Consider the following 27114-nt stretch of genomic DNA (forward strand, 5'->3'; position numbering starts at 1 on the left):
AACATTGAAACACAGTTATCACGGCAGAGTAGATGGGTGTGCAGATTAGACTGCAACTCCAGCAACACTCCTTCTGCACTGTGTATTTCAAATAATGATCCCATTCCCCAAGCCAGGTTGATTGTGGTGCTCAGGTTAGAACACTCCAGTTCTAATGGAAGGAGTTGCCATTGAAAATGCAATGGAAAGCAGCATCACCCATTCCCAGTGGTAATGACCTCCTCAGGTCACTGCCTGAGCAGCCTGCATGACAGTAAGCAGCATTATACCATTATACACAATTTCTTACTCACTTGAACTCTTCCATAAAGGTACCATGGTGAGCTATATTCTGCCAGAGGCTTTTGAAAATGGTGCTGATGTGGTAGCGGATTGTAAACTTGTCGTAGAATTCGCTGGTGGCTCCAGTATGTTCAACATCTGAAAAGGAAAAGAGATTCCAGAACTGAAATTAAGACTATTTCCCACCCAGATTCACCTGCAACACATTCTATCTCTCCCCTACTGTCTGATGAGCTTCAAGCACCAAGTCTTCAGAGACGAAATTCAATGCTTGTTCAGAAGTATCAATCTTAACTCCCATTAAAAGAAGCACTGTCAGTTTTCTAATCCGGAACCAACCTACAGGACTAGCAAAGCTTCACTCAGAAGTTTTAAAATCCCAATGCTCCCTTAGAAAGCAAACAGAAAACTTCCCAAACACCATAGAAACAATTGTCACATCAATCTATGGTGCTGGAGTCAGTGCACAGCAGCCTGTGGGAGGACTAGAACTATGAAGGTTCCATCTAATGCCATTTCCCCTGACTCCTGAGCAGTAAAGCCTCACCTTTACAAGACCCAAGTTGTTGTTTTTTAAAAGCTTAACACCAATTAACACAACCTTTTGCCTTATAATACTCATTGCTTACTGTACACTCACTGAATTATACATGAAGCACTTACCTGTGTAAAACTTCATCAAGGAGGGGACCAACAATTTAGTGGAGAGTGGATGATTCTCAATCATTTCAAAGAACTTTTGTGTCCGGGGCTGAACAGCTGGATTTGTCATGAACATCACTTCCACCAGCTTGGCTACTAAATAAGGATTTCGGATGTAGTTCTGGTTGCACAGCATCACAACAAGGAACATCACTATGTCCTGAGTGCAGGGCTCATAAAGCACCTGAGGAGCATATCTGAAAAAAAGGGAGATAAGGAAAACAAAATGAAAGACCTCAACCCTGTATTGTCTGCAGAAGATTTATCATATACATCAAGTTGAGATGACTAATTAGCAAGTGGAAAAGTTTAGTGATTTTATCATAATTACTAGATTCTAGAACTAGATTCTTACTCTTCCAACAGGTCTTGTCAGCTGTTCACTGGAAGATGAATTTTAGCCTGAAACACTATCATGTTTTTTCATTGCAACTTTGCAATGAAGTACCATAATAACAGCACCTCAGGAAGGCAAAAGCAAAAACTCGTCATACAATACAGCATTTTCAGGGAGACAGTGACCAGTTTCAGTACTCCAGGATTACATCTGAATAATACTAATGCCCACCTAAAACTACACCCAGCTAAAACTATACAAATGTGTGTTTCCCAGCAAGTTGTAAAATGGGGGAAAACTCTACTTATTAAGCTATGACTTTTCAAGATATTATTCTAGTGTTGAGTTAAGAGATTACGAGATCAAAAGGTTGCACTCCAAACCACAAAGAAAATCCTTGAAGGGAGGGAGGAGACCAAAAAAACTTTCAACTTTTTTGCAAGAAATAAGTTAAAAGGTACTCTACATCTCATATAGATGTTAGATCTGCAGGTAATTACCTATAGAATTGCTAGGAAACCCTGAATTTCTGTGCATACCACCTGTGACAGTGGTAAATGGTGATGCAAGATCCCTTTAGATATAACTTTACTTACTGTACAATAAAAAATAAAAATTCAGCAACATCTTCCACGTAAAACTCTGGCAATGCTGCAAATACCTTCGGAACTTCAGGAGCTAAAGGCAATTTTATGCTGTAGAATAAAACAGATAAACAGGAGAGTAAAATAGAAGGGTTAAGAAGAAAGTGCCATGAGGTCTCTTATGGAATTCTCCCAAGGGAACTTGACAAGACTTCTGAAACTGATTTTTTAAATAATCATGTCAGTACTTCCAATGTACTGAACATACCCAAGGCGTTGCTCCTTCCAGCAACTCAATCTTGAACTACAAGGAACACATATATTCCATGCAAAAATGTGTGTCACTGACATATGTTTATTCATTCTGTAAGAATGCAGACAATGTAAAAAAAATAACTTAAATTCTACACGTGCTAAATTCAGGAAACAATCCAGCATGATCTGAAATATCTTGGACACACAGATAATCCTGACACTCACTTGGGATAGGCAGGGTCAAGAATGCGAAGCATCAGCTGAATCACCATGCCATAGAAATTCAGACATCTCCTGAGAAAGTTTTCATCCAGCAAACCAGCATCAGCACAAGCTTTGCACCTCACGAGTTTCTGCAGAATATACATACAAACAGTAAGCCAAGGTAAGACAACATAAAAGGGAGGTCGAGCCTATACACTCTAATCTATCCGTGAATCATGACAATTATGCAAGCATCTCTTGTTAAGATATGCTCTTATTTGAGGAAAAACAGGGCACTTAAGCTTCAATACATAAAGAAAAACACACACATAATTCAGAGTTGCAGGGACAGAGAAGTCTTTTACAACTTTATGGCAATAATTAAAGAAACAGAGGTATCCAATGGGAAAATGTGCAATAAAACTCTTTGGTGATACAGCTCAGGAAATTTCTGTTAATCTATATTACAAAGACATAAGAGGGACACACCTTCATATGAGAGGACCCAGCATTCTTTGCAAGAATTCTATATGAGATTAGGGACTGAAGAGTTCTGTCTCCATCTCAAGTATGGATAATACACACAAAACTACCCCTAAACAAATCACAACCTCTTTCCTTGTTCTTTCCCCAATATAAACAGTATTTCCTTCTGTCTGAGTAATGCTGACTTTGCATTTTAAATTCACCATTCCTGCTCTAGTGCATCATGATGGTTATCTAGCGTAGTATTCACATGGTTCAGCGTCTCAAACTCATCATTTTGAAGAATCATCAGTAGAAAGTTGCATTTAAACATTAAAACATGGAGTAAACAATAGACGGGTTGACAAAGGCATTTAGTTGACAACTGAATCACTTACAAACCTTAAGCTGTGTCTTGCAACGTTTCAGCATTTCTCGATGCCTGGTAGCCAGAGGAGAATCCTTCCACTGACTTTCATTGTTTTTCAAATCTTCCACAGTCCTGAAAACCATATGCAATAATTGGTTATCAGGACAGAGGGAGTATCATTATAACAAGAAAAATAAGCTACTTGTGTAAATACAGACTGAACATCTGTACAGTGTGCATTCAAAGGGACTACATACACTAGCTCTGACATACGTGCCTGTCAGACAAATCTCAACAGTGTTAAAAAATTAAGGGATGAATCACAGAAGGGTTCTATCCTGCCTGACAAACTAATTATATCCACTGCATTAAAAAAAACCCAGTACTTGTGGTTTTCCTTTTTTTTTCCCCCTACTCAAGTCTACAGTCACTCTAGAGGAAGGTTAAAATGATGTCATTCAAATTAACCCAAACACCAAGAAGTTAATGCCCAGTGAACAATGAGATACTTACAGATCTCATTCATCTTCTAATATGAGAAAGAAAAATGGAAAATAAAAACAGCTAAGGAAGTAAAAGGACTTGTTAGAAACACCTTCCCTTTCCCAAGAGAAGTACATGTTGGCATCCTGCTGTCTTCCCACTTTCCACTATTATAAATGGATTTTTTGCATTTTGATTTGTCCTTCTCACGCTCTACTCCCCATAAAATACACATTTGCTGAGAAGTACTATACATGAAGAGTCTATACTCTCCCTGTCAGCATAAGGACTGGTAAATCAAGGTGACTGATACTACCTATCCTTCTTTACCCATCTTGTCTCTTCTGTGGCGCAGAGTAACAACTTCAAAGTACATTACACACACCAGAAAATCCTATGTGTTACTGTATCTTAATCCTTTTTAGGAAGGGTAGCTGATTCAAACCAAACTCAACATACTGAACTAAGTGAATATGGTCCCTTTTCATCCCTCTTTCAAACACAAATTATTTTGCACATCAATTTCTGCCTACAGCAGAAAAATATCCACTGTCATTTCTTCATCACCAACATCTAATTGCTCAGCGTTGCAAGCAACTGAACGATTCGGAGAAAATGCTGAGCACGAAGCTGCTATTGACGTTAGCAAAAGGCAAGAGCTCTTCACTCTGCACCGTTAGATGGAGATTGCTGTGTAAGCAATTCTTACACAACAATTCTAAATAAGGAAAAGAAGCAATTCCTTTTTCAAGCCAACTGTATGGCTTATTTACAAGTAATCTGCAGGCTGTTTATATGAAAAGACTTTTTCTTTAAGATATACTGAGTCTCCCTACTCTGCTCTCTGCAGCTTCCCGAGTTCTTGGCCTGGATATGCTTTAAAAACTAAAAATTAAATCAGTAAGAGTGCAGTCCAAAAAATCCTGTAATGAACTCATGGAATTACTGCCAAAGAACATTTATCAAAATGCAACGAGTGCAATTATAAACAACAGAAGATACTGATGATACAAAAATCTGTTCTAATTTTAACAGAGTATTCTTCGAGGTTTAGCAACTATAAAAGTCTATTTGAATTCATGCCAAGAAAAATGGATAACAGCATTATCCTCACATCAAAGTCATCACTTTTAGTTGTAATGTTTAAAAGGTAAACCACATGCTGAATTATACATACATCAACAATATTAAGAGTTTATTGCTGAAGGATTCCCTCCCCCTGCCTTGAGAGCATGACAAGTTATCCCACCTCAGAGGTCAAGAGGAAAATAGTAAATATCTTCTGGGATACACAAAAAACAGCTCAGGCACAACTAACAAGGTCATGTTTCTGAACTCATCTACAATGACTTGATTACCAGTCACTTGATTATGTAACTTTATATGCACTCCTACAGATACCTCAAAGAACCTGAGGTCCTCATGTCCACATCCCATCAACCATGGCAAATAAAGTTATAATAAACACTGTTAAATAATACCATGAATCCTAAAATGCTCTGAAAGCAATTTAATTGTCTTTTCAACAAAATGATCTTCTCACCACTTTGTGAAACCAATATCCTCCATCTCACTATTATCTGAATTGCTGACTCATGCCACACTCCCTCAATGTATGAAAAATCCAATGTATGAATCCTTAAGGGTCAAAAGCAGCAGATGAACAAATAGTTATGATGATCTGTACACAGCAACAGTTTATATGACCTGCCATCACAGTGAAAAAGCAACACCACTAGGATGCTGGGACTCTCAGACCAATTAGATAATTAAGAGCTTCTAACCTGTTGAGCTCCCTGATGGCCCGCAGCCTACGTATGTACCGACGGCAGCTTGGCAGGATGGAGAGATGATGGGCATGCAGGGTTAGGAAGAAACATTCTGTTGGGAATTTCGGCTCAGAAAATGGAGACGGATCCCTGTCTAGAAAACAAACAAATAAAAAAGCAGCAGAGGTGAATACATTTTCAAGGCAAACTGCCTTAGCTAAGGGTGAGACCTTGAACTCAACTTTCTTCGAAACTAACAGGAGCAGATAGCATCCAGGAAACAGAATATGAGAATTACTTGTTAGAATCAAGTACTTCAGCATCAAAACAAGAAGGCATAGTAAATGCTTAATGTACCTCAATAAGAGTACTCACATAGTTCAGCAATCCAGGCTGTAACATCCTCCATTGTTGCTTTCACTCTTGTCTCATCTGTTGGGAGGTCAATACGACACCTGGGATGAAATATGTACATGGGATCAACCGTTTCCAGCTTTATCTTCGTACTTAGTTGCTGTAGTACCCATAAGAAGTTGAGCATAAAGCCATCTGTAGATACCAAACGATCATCTGTCTGTGGGGTAAGAAAGTAAATAGTTTAAGTTGAGAAGTATATTTTTCTGCTGCTTAAACAGTATTCAACATAAATCAATTATGAGAGTTCAAGAAGGTGGATCTGTAAGGAGACCTTTGTCATAACAAGAAGGCCACTTACTAACTCCACAAGTTATCATGCTCTATGGTTCAAGCAGTCATTCTCAAGAACATTAAGCAAACCTAAAAAGAAGTAGGAAACTACCTAGGAAATGAAAAGCACTTAGAATGGCCTCTTCTAAGAATGGTTTGCCACAGATCTAGACAGCAACAGAAGGGTTCCAAATAGTTCCTGAGCTTCAATTCTTAACTTTTATCTCTGTGTAAAGTTTCTATTACTTCTTCACTGGAATTTCACAGAAATACACCTAGTAATGGTTTCCAATGTTTGAAATGATAATGATGCAAACTTCAGGTGTTCAGGATTCATGCACAGATTTTATCACAGGAAGTGAGTGCATTGCATTAATTAAACAATGGCAAAATAACATCCCTGTTGTTTTACTGGAACCATGCCAGTTGCTACCTCCATCTTCACACAAACCATACAAACAAAGCCTAGCAACTAGATGGCAAGTAACATTTTTTAAACACAATAAACTGGAATGAAACCCCCACAGACAGAGCCAAGGGGAGGGGTACAAAGCTTTAAACAGCTAATAGAGAATCCCTGTTAATGAACTGACATGTCAGTCCTAAGACAGGAAATAACTTACAACTGTTCAAATGGGTCAAACAAAAAATTCAGAAATAGATGTATGAAAGGAGATAAAGACTGATGCCAGGGCTTTTTCCCTGTTGTAGTAGCTATTCAAAACTCTTTTCTCCTCCATTCAAAGCCACCACTGCGTAAGAGAGTTAGTGCTACTTGTGCATTGACTAGGGCCACTAGAACCACAGGAAAAGCATTTGCCTTGATTTACCTGCATCTGTGCCTTTTTCATGTTGGCATTGACAACCGCTGCCATGTAACTGAGAGCTGCTTCTCGAGTTTCACCATTCAGTAAAATACTGTGGAGGATCTTGAACAGCTCTTGCTGGAATTCCAAGTAAATATTGTCAGGTTGTGCATACTTCTCAAGATCAGCATTCCTGATTCCTGTTGTTCTGTATTTCTATGTTCTACAAATTCCACAACACAAACTACAACTTCTGTTATGGTCTTTTTGTCAGCTTTACATGGATATATTAGTTATGAGAGTAGTTACAGAAAATATGGATATAGAAGATTAGTGCAACACACGTACTACTAATAGAGCATGTATTTTTTTAACTCATCCTAAGTTAACATGAACTATAATCCATGACTGTCCTGATGTTTTCTGAACTGGCTTACAGATTTAGAGAAACATTTGTAGCACATAATATTTCTTTTCTCCTAATTCTATTCAGCCATACCCTAACAGCTTTCTTGTTTAACACACAAGTTGGATTTTTTTTAAAGGTTGTATTTTTTACCTATGTCAAGATCTAAAAGCTCACAATATTTCGTAGGTGCTTTAAACAGGAGAACACTTACCCTTGCTAACTCCAGGTAATGTTGCAAAGGCTGGCTAACAACCCGGGTGTTTTCAAGAGTAATGGCAGGCCCTGAGAAGTACTTTTCAACTACCTTGTTCTGAAAGTAGAATGAATATTGGCAAATACTGAGGAAAGGAAAAAAAAACAACACAACCACCAAACAAACAAACAACCCCACAATGCTACTGTCAACATCCTTCTGCAACACTTACATCATCTTCAGCAAATACAGAGAGGCTGAAAAAAGCTCCAAGATAGGAAAGTCTTTGTAGCTCTCTTCCTGCACCTGTGCTTAAAGATTTAGGCAACCACAGGGGCAAAGAGACAACCTAGAAAACAGGAGAGAGAGAGTATATTAATCACAGTTGCCATGTCAGCCATATTACATAGTCTGTACCATTATCTTTCAGTGTTTGCCACATACCATTGATTCTTTAACATTCAGTCATGCCAATAACTAAATGGAAACATCCCCTCAGTATTTCAATCTAACCCAGTCTTGTTTGTCCTAGTTTTTCTACATTCTCAGGCAAAAGGACTCACTTTTTTAGTTTACTTGTAATTACTGTTTAGCATGAGAGACTATAGGAGCCCCTGTTTACAGTTCTGAAGAAGGTTGTCATTTGATCTACAAGGATATCAAAACCAAAATAAGTTACATGGTTTTTTAACTTGAAAAAAACACCCACCAAACAGAGTGGATACTTACCAAACTGCACATAGGGTGTGTTTTGCCAAACTTTATTTCACAAAGTTCACATAGTGCCTATAAAGAAATCCCAAGAAAAATCACTTGTAATTCCCAGGTAACCTGACAGCAAATAACAAGCCTAACATGGACAACTGTTCAAAGAGCCAAACATTCTTCACTTATCATTGGAAAAACTTCCATCTACAATGGTGAAAAGATCCAGAAAGAGCTAGGCACCCTCTGATCCCATCTTAGCTTTTACATCTGTTCCAAGTTGTCTCCAAAAAGCTTACATGTCTCACAGGAGAAGAAATTACTGCACTTACTTCAAAAATTAGCTGTGCAAATTGTTTGTTCAGAACATAACAATGCCTTTGCTGGACTCCTGAACTGCCACATAAAAGTCACTAACAATAATAAAGAGAGCAATTGTTCTATACACACACCAATGTCTTTGTCTTTGAATCAGTGGAAAAATGTCAGATGAACACAGAAGCCAGAAACAAAGCATTCTATCCAAGATCTCTAACTCACTTTTAACTGCAGCACAGAACAAATAAAACAGACAATTCTGAAAACACAAAAACACTGCAGGCTTTCACATATCCTGCTTCTGTATTGTGTTTTCATCCCTCCATTACACTATAGCTAGGAACTACTATTCCATCCTTCTGCTGCACACTGTGCCAACTAGAGATCAAAATGAAGTATCATTTCCAAATAGCCCTTACTTGTAGCCAAGAGCCAAATTTGCAACAGTTCGCAATATAAATTGGGGGAATAACAGAAGAGAAGGAAAAGACAGAAACAGCAAAAGCACCAAAATTGCTTAGTCAATTTGATTTGCAGCATCCAATTCAGCCAATTTCCTGAAGCAGAAATTAAACCTGAGATGTAACAGTCTGTTTTGGTATCATGTTGGGAAGATCCTAAAATCTGAAGGTGTTAGATGCTCAATTTAGCCAAGAATTTAGGCTGCTCTTTTGTGCCAAGCACGCTTTTCCAAACACTTTGTTTGTCAATAAAAGCAGTAGGAAGGAAACAGATTTAGGAGTGAAATATGCCCTTAAAAACCACCTAAAAATAACACTCTGAATTTTTCAGACAGAGAATATCATTATGTTTTCCTACAGTAAATAATCACTAATTAAAATAACTTGGTGTTTAATGCAATAGAATTTGATTTCTCACATTCAGAAGTGAATCCAACAAACATTAGCATGGATACTGGGCCTCATTTCCCAGAGTTAATTTGGGTGGAGCTTAGCAGGATTTCGTAACCATCCACAGAATTAACTAATATGCATGATGAAATTCATACATTCAATTAATCTTACATAAAACAATAACATATAAACATTCAAATAGACCAGTACAGGGACTATGAAGATTAATCTTGAAGTATTATTAGCCTCAGAGTCTAACCAGCTTTTAATGGTACACATCTCACGTCACATTACGCTTCTGATATAGAGGTTAATACTAATTCATTAACCAAAGCCATCACAAACATGTCCAAGTACATTATCTTGTATAGAACTGCAAAAGTTAACAGTAATCATAAATAAACTGCTTCTAGCAATGAACAGTCCTTACCATAAGGGGATATTTAAAGTTGTCACTATCAAGAGAGCACTCTTTGGAAGCTACAGCCAGGCCTTGTAAGATGGGAATAAAAATCTGTAAATACAGAAGTAGATTACTTCACTCAGGAACAGCAAATCAAGAAGTGACACTATTGCTGTACAAAGCATGAAATGTCTGCTCATTCTTCAAATACTAAAATCTTTTCCTTAAATTTGTATCACTTAAGCCTGAATGCTTAACTGTATTCTAAGACAAACACAAAATTTGTTTCATGGAGTTTAAGTGATATATTGCCTTGATGCCTGGGCATAACAATTTAGCCATAAAAACCTACTTCCAAGGGTTTGTATGTATTTTTCCTGATCTCATTTTGACTTGTTTCCATACATTTCATTTGTAAAATAAAAAACCCCTAAGACCTGTACATCTAGATTTGGACTCAAAGCCGTCAGATAGAAGCTGAAGCAGACATATAGTAACATCAGCACACTGCCAAAACCCAGGTATTGTGTTATCAAGTTTTCTGCACCTGCAAACTGCTCAGGGAAGCAGACATACGTTTCATACAAGATCACTGCAAGTATGCACATTATGTACACAAACAAGAGCACACGGTCTGTGAACATCTCCAAACAACTCAATGGCCTGAATGGGTAGTAATTTATTTGCCTCTATCTCTGGGTAATAATACAGCTTGAAATTCACATGTTAGTTAAGCAAATTGGTTAAGCAAGCTGGTAAGTTTTAACTGTGGCAAGAGTAAGGATAGTAAGCAGCAGTCAAGGACTGTTATGAAAGAGGAAATGGTATGTCAGGAACTTATTAATCTAACATAATTACACCCAATCACAACGTCTCGATCATACAGCTCTGACAACTGCATCATCACAAAATCAACTCTTAATTTAGCAACAACAAAAACAAAAGGTCACACTGAGTGTTAAATTTAAATATACTATGTTGCTCCTATGAAAAACAAAAATATTGGTAAATATTAGAAAATAAAGGACTATAAAGAGGTGGTTGCCTGTATCAGCTAGAGGAACGGTTCTCTTCTCCAGGACAGGTAACCTTCAACACTGAAAGTCAGTCTTTTTCACAAAATGCTTAATTTGTTCTTAACAGGATGCTAGCCCCTGAAGTAATGAGTATAGAACTGTGAGATACAAAACAAACCTCCGGAAATCCCCTCTCAAGATACTGAAAACAGTACAATCATAGAATTTAATTTTTCTACCTATACCTTACCTGTTTGAACACTTCTTCATCCTGATAAGTTGTTCTCACCAGTTCTTGGATGAAGCCAAATGGGAGATTCCTGCACAGCATATATGGTACCAGCAAAGACTGCTGCTGCAATGACCTTTATTTGTGTTTAAAAAAATGTCAGTTTTATTCAATTATTATTTGCAGTAGTGTTCATTAAAGCATTTTGCAAAAGTGTCAGAGTGATCTCATATAAGGATGTGCCAGAAAGATTATCAACATAAAGACACATCTACTCCTTTCAGAAGTAACTAACCTTGTCTTCTTTAGTTACTTGTGGAAAGGTTATTCTGAAACAGATGCTGCTGCCAAGATCTTACTATAGTTTAATGAGGCTGGAATAAAATAACAGCTTCTGTGTAGTAATTGGTTTTCAGTTCTGCTCCTCTCTAGTGAAACAACCTTTTGTCAAGCTCAACTAGTAAGGAAACATCTGATGTTTGTTTTTCCAGATTAAGAATATGAGTCTTTTCTGATTTAATAGACTCATTACTTCTAACTGCTCCCTAACATTTTGGAAAAAACATCCTTTTTCCTCACTACATATATAAAAGTTATTCTAATATCAACATTGGTTCATGTAAACACAAAACTCATCTCCAAGTCCAGTGAATAGTTGGTGCATCTTTAAAGATTATAGAAGTATTGTTTGAAAACATAAATATGAAGTTATGTAGAGTTTAGTAAAGTCACATATCCTGTTCTAAAAATCTTTTTACTGTTTCAAGTGAACAGGCTGCTAGTGAACTGCTGTTGAAACGGGTGCACTTGGCCTCTCAGAATGATCTAGTGTAGAATGTCTACACATAGATTTACATTACCAAATCTGTTGTGGTAAACTCTCTCAAGTAAACAAGTGCTATGCCACTTCAGCAGTTTTTCCTACACCTTTTGAGAAGACTGTTTCTCAGATGCAGCTCTACTGGTTACTGACTTTCACAGGAGTAGTGCCCCAACAATCTGCAAGTAAAACAGTTTATTTATGAGGTAAGACATAAAACCAGCTTGGTTAATTCAGATGCCCCATTTCAATTGTTCAAATCAACCTAGGTGATTTTATTGAACCCAACTAGAAAGCACTTAACTGCTCTCCACCAATGTATCAGTTGGAGAGCCTCCAATGGTAAAGCAAGAAACTACATCTCTGCCACACAGATGTATCCTGCTCCACCAACTCAGCTTTGTTATCTAGTCCTTAGAAAATAAAACAAAAAATTATCCCAGAACAGTCTAACTTTACTGACGAACATCAGCTGGATTTACCTTGGTTGTGTTAAGGATCCCTGTAGCACCAAAGCAGCATGTGAAATGCACTGTGATCGGATGTTGCTCAGTAACTGGCTGACTGTTGGCTGGCTACACATCTGAAAAATCAACTTGATTTTAATACAAACTAGAAGTATTCAGAGACTAGATAGTGAGGAAATAAGATAAATTTCTTTTATTCACGCAGTATCAATCTAATAGGAAGACAAAGTTTAGTGCCACTGCAGCTGAAAACCTTTCAGATGATATTTTATATATAGTGTTATTTGTTTTCTCCCCTGGAAGCAAAAGCCTAAAGCACAATACAGAATGCTGGTGCGGAGTTGGTCTCACAAAATTATGTTTTACATGGAAAAATTGCAGTAGATCAAAAGGGAAAAGGACAGTTTCCAATACAGTGCTTATTTAAATATGTGAAACATATTAATCACACTTGAATCACGTGTAAGAATCAAAGGGACTATACAAATCCTAGAAATCTATTTCTACAAAGCCATCAAGAAAGAAATACAAATTTTCAACAACTACCTCCACTAAACAAACAAATATGTCTGTGACAGCAGTAACAGAACTTCATTCATTTGAAATATACCTTTGGTGCTTTTCTCTCTTCTATTCCAACTCTGTCAAAACACTCAATGAGGTAGTTCAGCATCTCTGTCTCCTTACAGTTTTCAATGGTGAAGTGGTCACTGCAGGAATCGGAAACGCTCGAGCTGCCAGAGCCTCCCACACTTTAAAACACACAAAAAGAAGAAACAAAGCGTTAAGTACAGTTCTTCATTTGTGCACAACAAAAAAAATTCATGAGCTCTTGACTCCCTCTGTCAGTCTTCTGAAGCCTCCAATCCATCACACATATGGTTCATTAAGAGCATTTCTGCCATCTATGAAGATTTCTCCATTTAACAGCTTGTTCAATTGTAGAAGTTCAGCTTGTACTGTAACATGACTGAAGAATCAATTCTCTTATTAAATTATTAAGTAGATACCTGAAAGACAGCAATAAGGTGCACGACTCTAATGGGAATCAGTAGATCTTCTCACATGTCAACATGAAAAATGAACAGCCTTTCAATTGTACCTGCCATCAAAACCATTTGCACACTCAGGACATCACAACACTTCCAAGCCATGATGCAATCTTTGCACAGTCTCTGTATACAGCATTCTAAATGGTAGGAATGTGACCACCTCTGTTAACACTAGCCAAGTCACGGAAGTTAACATCCTCCCACTGCAGAGAAGTGACTTTAGCTGACAGAGCTACAGAAAACCAGTTTATCCATTCTAAGTGAAGAGAATAAACAAAATAGGAAGCAACACAATGAAGGAACTGTTCCTTTAAAAATTTCTACACCAAATCTAGTTTAATTTCATCTCAGTTCAATTCTCTTACAGTAAAATATGTCATTTAGCACAGCCTCGGGGGGAGGAGAAAGCAAACAGTGGCACTGTAAACACAAAAACTAAATCCACAAAACCAACACTATGCTTGAGATGAGAGAGAAATTAGATCCAAAAGTGAGCACAGACCACACGACTCTCCATCTCAGTCTTGTTATCTCAACCAAATTCTTCTCTACACAACAGCTTGGCTAAACTAATTAAAAGCAAAATTCCCACTCTACAGAAGGGAATTGAGACAAGATAGATTCACTTTATGTAAATGGACTTTTCAAGATAGCAGTAGACCATCCACGTAATTGCTATTCCTCAAAGAGGAGTCCATTTAAATCCATCCTGACTGTACACAAAAAAATCATAAACCCTGATCTTTAACTGGAAAATAAAAGTATTTGTTTCTTAAATTCAGCTTTTTAAAAAGTTGTTTTAAACTACCAGCTGCGTCAAAACTGCAATTTCATTTAAACTGTCAAGTAATTTATATTTTTGTAATCGAGCTGTACACATCTATTGTGCAAGCTTTACAGTCCAACCAATAAATCAGGGAAAGGTTATTACTGCTAAGCATCTAGTAGCTCAGCATATTAAGAAACATAACTTACAAAGGCAGCAATCTCTTTTAGCAGAGAGAATTTGTTTTCAGTTATTCAATTAAAACTAATCCATGTAAAACATAGCCCTATTAAAATAGCACTTAGTAACCATGAAATCATATGTACATTTTCTTTTCTATAATCTCTTTAAAACCTCTTGACTTGTCACATTCAGTTTAAAAATTATCCTTTTAAGAACATGAATTTATAAAGAAAGATCTACTTGTAGCATTATTAGTCATTCTGTTATTAATTTCACTGCAGCAGTAACTGAAATTATTCTAATGCAAAGCTCACACAACCTTCATACCAAGGCATTAAATATCTGTATCTTCCTAATGCAAGGTGTTGCATAATTGTACAGTCACTGTGCTTATATTTTAACTAACATCTCACTGCTGTCTGCAGAATGCCAGGACATGATACACAAACTAATACTCCAGAGAAGTGTAACATCCTCAGAAATCCTTACCAAAGGCGTTGCAACAATATCCAGTATCTGGATTAAACTGCCAACTGGATAAAAATTAAACAAAACAGGGGGGAAATACTAAATTCCACATAGACAAAAATCCCTAAACCTGTGTTACCAGGTTCACTGTCCTGAAATTAGACTGGAATAGAAAAGCAAAGATCCTGCTGGAAAGTCTTCTAGTTAACAGTCTGACTTCAGTGGTAGTGTCCCAACATACCACAGCAACAATCACAGATAGAAAAGCTGGTGGGCAAAAAGAGATCATCTCATATAAAATCTTGGGCGTTCCCTGATATCACAAGATGCTTCCTAAGGTATATGAACTAGTTTAGTTTTAGAAGGCTCAAGCAATTCGGTTTTTCCTAACTTTTGCTTAACTGAAATATTTCAAAGGGCACTGAAAGTCTCGGAGGATCTCTTGCTCCCCAACTGTTGAACATACACATAATATTCTCTGTAGAGGCTAGAGGAGCAACCCTCAGCTTTCAAGCAGTAACAAAGCTTCCAAGTCAGACTGTTTGAATCAGCTGACTATTTGCCACTATATCTTTTCTACATGTTAACCTCTTTGGCCTCAGTTTCCAGTTTTTGATAGGCAAACATGCACAAGCTGTACCACTGCTTTTAAAAGCTCTCTCATAGGTGAATAATATTCCTTCTACTCATATACTCAATGAGGAGTTCCATTCAAACCTCACTTCAGAAAGCATGCCCATTAAACCTAAAAGACAGTATGATCAACATGAACTTGATCTTAGTCATCTCTTAAAAGAAAATAAAGCTGACTAACTAGCATTCATTATACATGTTTATATACTATTTAAAAACCCATCCAAGTCATCTTCTTGGCTTTAGTCATTTCCCAGGTTACTTTGAAGAACACTCAGCACTGCACAGACTGTTAGCTCCTAAGCAACCAAACATGCAGTTTACATTCTCTTTCTCCAATACCTGGACCCAAACTGGATACAAGAAAAATCATCATCTTCATTTTCTTCATCACTACTGTCCTCAGATACATCAGAAACGGCAAGAAGGAGGAGGGAGAAAGGGTTGTCGTATATACTACGACAACAAAAATGAAAAAGGCTATCAGATTTTTTAAGCCAACAGAAAAAGTAAAAGGTAACTTGTCTTTGTAAGTCTGCCAAAAATCACCATCTCTGAACATGCAAACAACGGGTAACTCCATGCTAGTAAAGCTACGACTATATTAACATGCTCTGTTACATTACTACAAGTTATGCACATAAGAAAACACCACACCATCACAAACCAGTAATTCAAGAATTTAAAATCAATTTTTGAGAACTTTTAAAAATTATGGTTGATGTGAGAAGTTCAGATACAATGAAATACTGTTACGATTCTAAGCTACCGAACTTTAAAGCAGTGGCCTAAAAATACTACGTTCTCATTTCTTGCTCCTGAAGGAACTGAGGATACCAGGAGAAGCCAACAGAGAAAATGCAGTAGCACTTGGCCTGGCATATTGAAACAGGCTAATCTGTAATTTAAATCTATGCACAAGGGGACCAAATCTAACAGTTCAGCAAGTAACAACTTTCAACAAATCAACTAAAGTCCTACAGAGAAAACTCATTTCAAATCAGGAGGACTGTTTGGTTTACTATCCAGCAGCAGCAACTGAACAGAAGGCTAATAGTTTAACTGGAATGGATCTAAGAGGAGGAAATTAAAATGATATTGCTACCTTTAAAGTAATTACACTTCAAATACCTGCAGAAGTAGGTTTAACATTTTGGCAAAAAAAAAAAAAAGGCTTGTTAGGAAGTCAAGATGTTAGCACAAACCAAACACAGAATTCAACTCAGGGTTAGGGTGAGCTCAGTATAAACACAAGTTCTTCCAAATTGCATGATTATGCCACACCTTGCACAGCACATGTTAAGCACACTCTTTTGTTCTTGTGAAATACCTAGGAGGAATCCTGTTCAGTAAAGACGAACGTCTGCGCAAGGTACTGGGTGAAGTAGTAAACAAAGGTGGACCCATTGATGTGGGTCTCTGTCTGGATGTGATGACTGGCATGGCTGGAGGGCTAGCAGCCATGGCTGGAAGACTTGAACTAGATGGGATGGAAATATTCAAGGAACGCTGGGTGGAAGAAGCTGAAAAGCCTCCAGAATGGGCAACAGTGTATGGTCGGTACCTCAGAGAGGAAGGCTGCATCCAAGAAGGGCTTGTTGCTGTGAGGTGAGAGCTGACAGTAATGGAAGGCACAGATGTAGTGGCAACTGAACTGGCTGGTGGGGTAAGAGATGAACCAGTCATTGGTACATAGCTTGTGAAATTGGTAGTAGGAGCTGGACTAGTCCCATAGAGACTAAACCAGTTACAGGGGAAAAAAGAAAAAAAAAAGCAACAATTTAGGATATGTAGAAAAAGGGTAAAGAAGATAAAATGAGCAAGAGAAGCCCTTGCTCTGCTGATGACCCATCAGCAGTAATTCTGCAGCTCGTATACATCATTCTTTTTTACTTATGTTGAATAAAACTATGTCACATTTACACACTTTTAAGCTAAGACTCATAACCTTCACTGATGCAAGTTAAGGATACTTGTCTCAGAAGGCACCAGCTACATGGCTTTAACCTAACAAATACACTTCTGGCCATGACAATGCAATGAAAAATGGTGAAATGGAGGGACATAGATATGAAAAAGAGTGAAGAACTTAAAAGCATGTATTTATTGTTCCTGGGACATTTCTATGCCATAGTCTCTCTTCTAGTCTACCAACGAATATTCAAGTGAAATGAGTATTCAGTTATAATCAGAAGTCACCTGGATAATGAACTGGAACCAAAGGATCCCACATTACAGAACATAGGGCTGCTTCCTGGGTTAGAGCCCATGTTTAAAATCAAGCTTCTGTCAGGAGACCGGGCAGCTGCAGCAATTGGTTGTGACGTAGCTGTCAGGCTAGCAAATGGGTTTTCATCCCTGGACTGGGTGGACATCATCAACACTTCCATCAAAATTTGCCCAATCAAGTCCTTAAAATCTGAAAACACTGTTAAGAATAAATAAAGAGAGTTAATATCTTCACCTAGTGTCTTCCTCAGATGTAAACATTATCATAATTACTGTCATTGATAATAGACCTACAGAGGATAGCAGTTTACTTCTGTAAGTGAAGTGCTGCTTTTTGCAAGAACAGCAGACCAATACCTACATTTATAACTATCACTCTCTCTATATTAACCAAGTTCTGAAATTACAAGTACACAAAAAGACAGTTTTATTGGAATGTACCACAGATCACAGATGACCTAATGCTGTTACTGTAGATCACTGAATTTTTTTTCTGCCCCTCTCACTGTGCCATGCTGCTGCCAAGTGGGGCAAGTTGTGTCATAAAGAAAGTTAAAAAAAAGTGCACACACATCCCCCAACGCACATGTGCCCACACATAAAACAAGGATTTTTCATTTGGTCACATCTCATAGCTGACATACAAAATCTAATTTGTTATATATACAATAATCGAGAATTCTTAGCTTTTCAAATTAACTGCTACATATCTATTATGATGCAGAATAACCCATTAAGTCAGTAAAAAGTTTCTGAAAAAAAATCCAGCAACACTGCAATAACAGCACACTAGTTGGACAACAAAACCAAAAATGTAACCAACAAGAACACAGCAACTGACAGCAAAATGACCAGTCAGTCCCATGTTCCTTTTTGGGCATTACATTTCCTGCTGCATCTGCCAATAGCAGATGTTGATATGCAGCAAAGACCACAAGCAGATGGCTCTGGCATTGCAGTATAGAGGGGAAAAACCTAAAAATAAGAAAAGAATCATGCCACTCAATCAAAACAATCCCTAACAATGGTCACAGTTCAGATACCTACCTTCCTTTGGGTTCTGCTTAAACTGGGCAGAGAGAGAATTCAAGAAGATAACATCTCTGTCTCGATCCTTCCAAGAGACTCTGAAGATCTTACAGACCAGCTGTAAAGCTTGCTCCTCAGATACTTCAGACCCAGACAGAGGTTCCTTGGTTGAGGGTGGGAATAATAGAAAGAAATCAACTATTCGCAATTGCATTAGTCAAGTCACAATTTTATCACACACATCTTTAAACAGTCTCAGGATACCTCTTAAAGGCAGATTTTGGACACTTAGGAAGACATAAATCTATATTTTTGACAAATTATTTTTTTTTAAAAAGAAACCCCAAGGAAACACAAAAGAGATGCAGAAAACATGTAGCAGAAATACACAAATCCAGCAGGAACCAAATTCCCAAAACACATTCCAGAGCTGTACAGTAAGAAAGAAAAAGTTTTAGCTTCGAGACTGTTTTCCTGCAAGAGATACAGTTATTTCCTAGCCAATAAAAAAAAAAAGGAGACTCTGATATGTGACTAATGCATGTGCACGTTGTACTGCTGTTTACAGTATTTCTTGAAATAATAATACTACTTTTGTTTAAAAAGTTCAGATGGAAAACAAGGTAGCCACTAAAAAGCTCCCTTTTTCCTTTAAGTTTGAGACCAATGATGGCCACAAGGTAAGCCAACATTTATCAGAGACTTGCAGCAACTACCAGCACTATACACTTTTCAAAAGCTTTCCTTCAGACCATTTACTACGCAATAAAAATATATTAATGTGCCAAAATTTATGAACTTAATCACTCTACAAGTACTTTAATGTTCTAGTACTCAAATACCTGTCCTGCCTACTTCTGCAGAGAAGGTTATATTGTAAAAGGAACTGAACCGATTTTGCAAAGCTTCATTTTAATTTCCACTGCTCCCCCCTTCAAGACTGTCCTTGATTCCAAGCTGTTTATTTCACAGTAGCACTACACAAGCTGTCTGACTGCCTGATTTGACGCTAGGAATTGACTGGAAAAGATTCTGCAGCGGGGTTATTGCTACATGGCTTTAAGCCATGCTTTTACCAACTGACCTTATTACTGACAGTGCAGGAGTAAACAAAGACATCTAATGATCACTACAAGAGTTGTTTAAGGAACCTCTCTCCACTACAATGATGTCTCATTTCTTTATAGCTTTATTTCACATCAAGTTACAAAGATGACAATTTTGGAAGTGTATTAGAACTTTGCACTTGCTTACTTGCTATTTCTATTTTAAGAGGTTCTACCACCCGTTTAAACTTAGCTAAACATTCTTATTTTCTTACAATGTCATTAAGAAAACCTTTATTACTTAGCACTACTTCAGCATACCTAACGTGAAGCAGGACTTTGTCAGTAGACCTCTAAATGCTATACAGATGAGCTGCAACAAACTTCAGAAGTGTTTGAGAGATTTCTTCAGGTCTACTGCATATTAAAAACATATCTCGGCATTAACAGGTCATTGTTGTAGGATATAAGACAAAAGCATTTTCTTCAGAGCTTTCAAATATCACCTATAAACCCATCCGAGATAACTGAAATGCAGCTTTGATATTAGAGGTTTTGACTTTTTTCCCTTATCACAAATTTTACTGAGGAAACACAATGAAGAAATCATTCCCAGATGACATCTGAGGGCTAGATCCATCCTCTTGAGCATATACTCAAAATATCCACAGAATTGAACTCACTACAAGCTAAAAACTCTGCATCTCTCCTCTGTGCTAAATACTTCATTTCTGTTTCTATTCTATGACATGGAACACTTGCTACAAACAGCTCCAGTAAGAAATTTCTCCAAAAAAACAATGTTGTCCCTTTGGAGAAGGAAAGGAATGTGACAGAAGCCTCAAGAATACTACAGAAAGTAAGGCAAAATTTATCAAGTCTAAGGTGAAATCTTCATAAAATAAAGTTAATTTATTACTTAACAGAAGCATACATTACACCAGAAGTGAACACACAGCACTCTTAAATCGTATATGTGAACAAGTTCTGTGATGAAATCCAGAAGCTGGGTGCTAAAGTGATATCCAAATGCAATTTGGAAGAGAATGTCCAACCAGACTCACCTTATCTGTCAGGCTCCTCTTCTCTCTGCGATCATTCTCATCAACCTCCATGTTTTCAATTCCTGAATCCACATCTACCTGGGACATACTATAAGTGGAAATAAGAGAAAGAACCCCATTAACTTGTAGAAAAATGCTACAGATGGTGCTCTACAAGATGCTGACTGAAGGAACGTCACCTTAAGCAGAAGCAACAGAGAAAAACCGAAGCAACGGGAACAGCCATATGCACAAATAGCAATTCAAATCACTACTGGATAAATGCCTCTCATGTTACATTTATTTTGAGTTCAAGAAACACAATACTGCACTTCTTCAGTAGGGAATATAAACGACACAGCTAACACATCCCATATCCTTTTTGCTTTTCAATACAGTAGCTGAATTATTCCCCACCAGATATGCTGATTGCTTAATGTCTAACATAATGCTCTGTGTTTTATCCCTTTAAGCCAGGAATTCCCATTCAAACCAGATTAGAAAAAGCATTAGTGGTATAAACAGTGTATCGTTTTTAAGCATTTAACCCTATTGCATTAACACGGCTGGAAGTGAGAAATGGCAGAATATTTTCCTGTATTAGTTTTGGTGATTAGCATTGCACAGTATTTGCTGGCTTACAAGCTGCATTTTTTACCTTTTCTCACAGGAGACACTATCAATATCCATGCTTTGAGACCGAGAGAGAGATTGAGATTGTGTTTCAAGGCTGTTAGATGGAGAACTGCTGAGTGAACTCACTCCTTCGCTGCTCTGGCTTCGGTGGGCTACTCCTAGAGAAAAGGCACCACCAAGATTACTACTATAGGTATGAGAAGGCACTACACAATTATTTGGATGAAAAAGGAGAGGAAATACTGCTTTTCAGTGCAGCTTTTAAGCATTCTTAGTAATGTACCAAGAAATAAATGTTAATATTCACATTTGACTGCAGATAATCATATTTTCTACCTCCTGTTATAGCAGCAACATAGGTATGCTTACCTGCATTACAACACAGAGAGCACAACAAACTATCATCCATGAAGTGCCCAGAGATTCACTCCCATTAAAACAAAATGTCATAGGAAACTCATCTCTTATAAGATTGCTCTACCTTAAGACTTCGTTAAAGCCCCTCTAAAGTCAGTCCAATAGGAATATGACTTCAGGCTTGGCCATTACAATGGAGTTCACTTAGGCAAGGATACAGGCCAAAACTAATCTTCCCATAAAGCTTTCCACAATTTACTGTGAAATTATCAGCACAAGAATAAAATGAGCATCAAAGTAGTCTTAACAACATGCACTAAGTACAATACCAGTAGATGTACAACAATATAATGGCTTTGAAGTGTGGCTGGTGGACGTCAGGATATAAACAGCTGGACTCACTTCCAATGAAGACCTTTGTCTGTCCAGTGTAGGTAGATGAATTCTTAAAACAGAAGTCTCTTAAGACCTTAGCTATCTGACCACTTCAAACCCTGATAAACCTGACTGCCAATACACAAACATTTCCACCTTCAGGTGTTTCCATACCTCTTGTCCTGTTGGCAGTACTGTTTATACAGTTGTGCAGTAACACTGATTAGGACCTCATCGATTGGAAAACTAATCATTAGTTAGTTTTCACCTGGTTTAAGACCATGATCCACCTCACCATGTCATTGCTAACAACAGCAGAGGGACAGTCAATGAGAAACACTCCTTTCAGCAAATCAGACCTAACATGGATTAAAATTGTAACGTGACCACAAGCTGAGTGACACGGTAAGTGACCTTGGTAGTGCTCTTAGAAAAAAGAGTCATCTTGGCTTCTGAGTTTCTGTCTACAATCATGAGGATAATGCACAGTGTTAAATTCCATCTGCCATGGGCTTTTCTCAGGAGATGTTTTTGATAGTTTTTCTCTGTCCTGCTTTGGACACAAAACAACAAAATAAGCAGGAAGGACTCACTTCTGGGTATATCAGACCAGCACTGTAATTCAATCAGAATCACAGAACCTCAAGGGTTGGAAAGGATCTCGAAAGATCATCTTGTCCAACTCCACTGCCAGAGCAGGACTACTTAGAGAAGGTCACATGGGAACTCACCCAGGTGAGTTTTGAGAGTCTCCAGAGAAGACTCAAAACCCACCCAGGCAGCCTGTTCCACTGCTCACTCACCCTCACATTTAAGAATTTACGCTTGTCGATTACTGTACTTGCCAAGGGGAAAACATAAAATTTGAGACAGCAAATTGATAAATAGCCAAGAACTCTTCATGGTTATCAGGGAGTACTGGGAAAAAAATATTACTGATTTCAAGTTATTAGAAATCACTTTGAGCACTGTGTGCAGCTTTGGATACCTCACTGTACAGACATCAACCACTTGGACTCTGTGATCTTGGGGATCTTTTCCAACCTAAATGACTGTGTTATACTGATATTTGTTTTGAGATGGATTTTGTGAAACTTTTACCTTAGTAACACAACATGCAAAGCAATTTGTCAGATGAGGATCACAATACTGGAAAATATGCCAATATGTTTTGATTTCCAAGATACACAATTTGACATCAACATCATTGTTTTTTAATTTTATGTGAAAGTGGTATTACACAAGAATACCGTTTCCACCTCTCTACAAAGCAACTCTCACAACTTCACAGGTTTCCTGCATTTGGCTGGTTTTAGTAGATCAGGCATTATTCATACCTTATGAAATAAATACCATCTGTAAATATCCTACTCATATTCACTCCAGTAAATACTGTAGTTGGCAAAGCAATATAAAGGAGAAAGCAAATACTTCTTCTTACACTGGCAATGCACAGTAACAGTCTACTATTTTTAATCATGCCAAATGCTAGCAATTAAAGATCAAAAATGAACTTGTGACTGATTATAAAAACATACCAAGAAACCAATCAATGAAAACTCTGTTGCAAGACAGAAAAGGGGTTTTTTTTCCTGTCTCCATGACAGATAGGCTTTCTTTTCCTTAATATGAAATGGTAATACAAACTTCAAGCTTTGGTAACCCATATTTTAAATGCCATTCATTTACCAATACTTGGATAACAACTCTATCTAACCATTTTTAATTTGGAAAATGAAAAGCACCTTCAGTCCCCATTTTAGAATGCTTCTGTCTGACAATTATATTTAGTAACAACAGAAATGGTGTTGATGTTCTAAAAGTAAGGAGTTGGGTAATAATTTCCAGGAGACACACAATAACAATTTTTATCACTCATGTGCCAGCCTACCTGATGCACCAATTGGAGAGGTAGCTGGGGTCATGCTATGGACATTTAGACCTAGACTATGGGATGGCCCCGGGGCTGGTGCTACTACAGGTGGTCCCAGTGGAGTCTCTCGCTGCGGTGACGTCAGCGGTGTGGTAGGCTGGGAGGACGGTCCGCCTGCCAACCGAGCCAGGCGCCTTCGACGGATCTGCACAACAGAAAACAAACAGAAGCAAATCAACTACTTGGCATGTAGGTATATGCAGCCCATGGCTGCCCTTTGGCCCTCCTCCACAACAGGGGCACTCACTGCTGTTGAACTGTCAATGTAGAAGCTTGAGTTGATAACCTGATAAGTGGACATAAGGCTTACTGGTGTTTCTCTGTACTATGTGATTAAAATACCCCTCATGTTCAGATTTTAAGCCTTGGAAAACAATTTGTACTAGAGGACACCATGTGTGTCCCTCCAACAGTTGTGTAAGAGAAGTTTAACGTTTACTGCTCAGCAATTTCAAAACCTGTAACACTCCACCCCCTTTATTTTGGCATTTGATGAAACAAACTCTATTAATCTGATAAAAGGTAGAATATGAACATGACCTTTGCCTTAATTTCACACCACATGATACTAATAAAAATACCAGCACTAAAGAAAATCTAGTTGTAAGTTATTGAAGTCGACCAGTCTCCAATGTAATCTGAAACAGATCTGCAACACTAAAAATATACAAGTCATTTACTGGACAGAAGTATCTTGAAAAGTAAAGACAGACAGTAAATAACACACTCATCACCTACAGACATTATATCACACAGAATTTTTGGAAGTCTGTGAATGTTACTAGCAAGACAGAGAAACATCTGCCCTGTTATTGCCATATGAAAATTAGTATGTGTCCACATAAAACTAATACTATACATGAGAAGAAAAACAGACAAAATAAAACATAAACCTCAATCTCAAGTGCTTCAAGTGAAACTTGAAGTGTGAAAATCAGAAAAGAAATTATTTCTCATAGGTTGCCTCTGCGAATCTGTTCTGAAAGCTTACTTCTTCAGCCTAAAATAGGTCCAGTACAAAACATAAGTCTCATATTTAAGGGTGTCCACTCCTTGCAAAAATAAGCAATCCATGTTATTCTCTCTTTGTATTACAATACTCAAGTAATGCATGCAATGTACCAGTTTTCATTTCTGAAAGAAAATCCTGAAGAACTGCCAAGTAAGTGAAAAAGTGAACAAAAGATTTGTGTCAAGTTAATGTCTCTGCTACATCACTGTAGTCATCTAATGGCCTGTAAAACCTACTCCAACAGGAAGAACAACAGATCACATTAAATCAGACTTCAAAAACTGTGGGGAAACACTGTCTGGAACTTCATCTCCCTCCATGACAGGTGTCACCACATGAACATAGAAGGTGGATAGAAAATAGGGGGGTTTTTTTAAACACACAAAATAAGGCTTTGATTTGAATGTCTTAATCCTTCCTCGTCAAACAAAATAGGGGAGCTTATTGCATAAATCATAGAATTGTTACAGTTGGAAAAGACCTTTAAGATCATCAAGTCCAACCATTAGCCTCGCATTGCCAAGCTCATAAATAAATTGCTTAGCTTTGCCATAAGTAGAAGGTAGACATATTAGGGTCTCTAAAAAGTTTTTAACTATCTTGATTTCATGTGGGAGCAAAAAAAAAGGGGAGAAACGAAGATATGCTCAAAAGGCAAAGGTGCAGTCTAAAAGGGAAGTTTGAGAATTCATCATGAAACTGGATAGAATGTGTGTACCAGTTAATTCCCTTGTGCCTTAAGACTAAACAGCATCAAGATGAGAGAAGATAGGCTTAATGCTCAGGGTACAACACTCAGAAGAGGAAGCTTGATAGCACAATACTAGGCACAAACAAGGCCTCAACCCATTGCATTCACAAAACACCGATGACACATTAGAACTGTGGGAGTTCTAAGTGACCTGTTCTTATTTCAGCCTGAATGACTCTCCACATTACCATGAAAAGACACATAGCTGGGTTTTTTTATATATTTTCTTAGGAAGGTTTTGGGTACCTCAATAATACCCAACCCTTGATTTCCACAATAAGCATTTGCGACATTGACACATGACAAAGCTGTTATGCATTGTTATATTACCTAGCAGCAACAAATTATTTGGTATTAATTATTGCATAGGCTATGGAACAAACCATGCTCATCTTCCCAAGAGAGCACAACTCTATAAAATATAGTTTTTAAAAGTTAATTAAAAAATTATCTAATGGATTGAAGAAGTCCACTGTTTTTTAATAGTACAGTTTGTGCTTGACACATCTGGACTATGGCTCTGAATAGTTTTCAGAAATATATTTACTGATCTTAAAAGCTGTCAGCTAAATAAATAACAACAATGTAAAAATAGCACCCTCCTAAAGACAGCTAACTGATAATTTAACTTTACAGCAGACCAGTAAAGATAAAACCAGGAAGATTCAGAGATAATAAAGAAGCCCAGTTATCAACATCTGCTTTAGTGGCAACTGCTTAGAATAAGAAATTTCCTTAGACTCTCACCATCATCATCGTAGAAGAGTTCCAAGACTATACATTAAAGGATAATTTGAAGGGACAGCATTTTCTCTTGCATTCATTATAACATGTTAAATTGGTTTAAGAAATGCTTTATTTTCTAGTGACACTCATCACATTCTATGCTTAGAAAAGACTAATCTAAACTACTCAAAAATCATGTAGATGTTAAAGATGCTAAGTTCACATCATTCCTTCACACTGTATGCCACACTTGGCTTGATTCTTCTTTTTTCCTGTACTCATCTTGTGCCATCACTCATGCCAAAATTCATATACTAAAAAGGAATTTTCTTTTCTCTGCTAAAGATTTTAGTAAGGTCTGTTGTGAATGACAATTTCTAGTGCTTTATTAAAGTAAGCGCTGAGAAAATTGCAGTGAGAGACACTGTTGATAGCAGTGGAAAATATCTCCTCAAAGCTAAAAATATATCCCAAAGCCATTATCAATTGTATCTGTCTTCTTTTGAAGTTACAATCT

At 37.5% G+C, this 27114-nt stretch overlaps 1 protein-coding gene across 3 annotated transcripts in view; it reads right to left on the bottom strand.

Moving 5' to 3' along the window:
- UBE4B (ubiquitination factor E4B) overlaps positions 1-27114 on the bottom strand; it is a 35735-nt gene that overhangs the window by 6649 nt on the left and 1972 nt on the right. The window contains exons 2-22 of one of the 3 annotated variants that reach the window (XM_062012909.1): positions 24067-24253; positions 21466-21601; positions 20829-20916; positions 18737-18881; positions 17660-17888; positions 17025-17198; positions 12969-13110; positions 12374-12474; positions 11093-11207; positions 9854-9937; positions 8276-8332; positions 7779-7895; positions 7565-7663; positions 6969-7082; positions 5827-6025; positions 5467-5605; positions 3232-3331; positions 2386-2513; positions 1918-2016; positions 946-1181; positions 294-420 (exon numbers count right to left, since the gene is read on the bottom strand). In XM_062012909.1, coding sequence (XP_061868893.1) covers positions 294-420; positions 946-1181; positions 1918-2016; positions 2386-2513; positions 3232-3331; positions 5467-5605; positions 5827-6025; positions 6969-7082; positions 7565-7663; positions 7779-7895; positions 8276-8332; positions 9854-9937; positions 11093-11207; positions 12374-12474; positions 12969-13110; positions 17025-17198; positions 17660-17888; positions 18737-18881; positions 20829-20916; positions 21466-21601; positions 24067-24253 — 2816 coding nt within the window. Of the gene's footprint in view, positions 1-293; positions 421-945; positions 1182-1917; positions 2017-2385; positions 2514-3231; positions 3332-5466; positions 5606-5826; positions 6026-6968; positions 7083-7564; positions 7664-7778; positions 7896-8275; positions 8333-9853; positions 9938-11092; positions 11208-12373; positions 12475-12968; positions 13111-16790; positions 17199-17659; positions 17889-18736; positions 18882-20828; positions 20917-21465; positions 21602-24066; positions 24254-27114 lie in introns of all 3 variants that reach the window. The other 2 variants (XM_062012908.1, XM_062012910.1) reach the window with 2 other exon arrangements.

Source organism: Colius striatus, chromosome 21, assembly GCF_028858725.1.
Source record: "Colius striatus isolate bColStr4 chromosome 21, bColStr4.1.hap1, whole genome shotgun sequence".
NCBI classification, from domain to species: domain Eukaryota; kingdom Metazoa; phylum Chordata; class Aves; order Coliiformes; family Coliidae; genus Colius; species Colius striatus.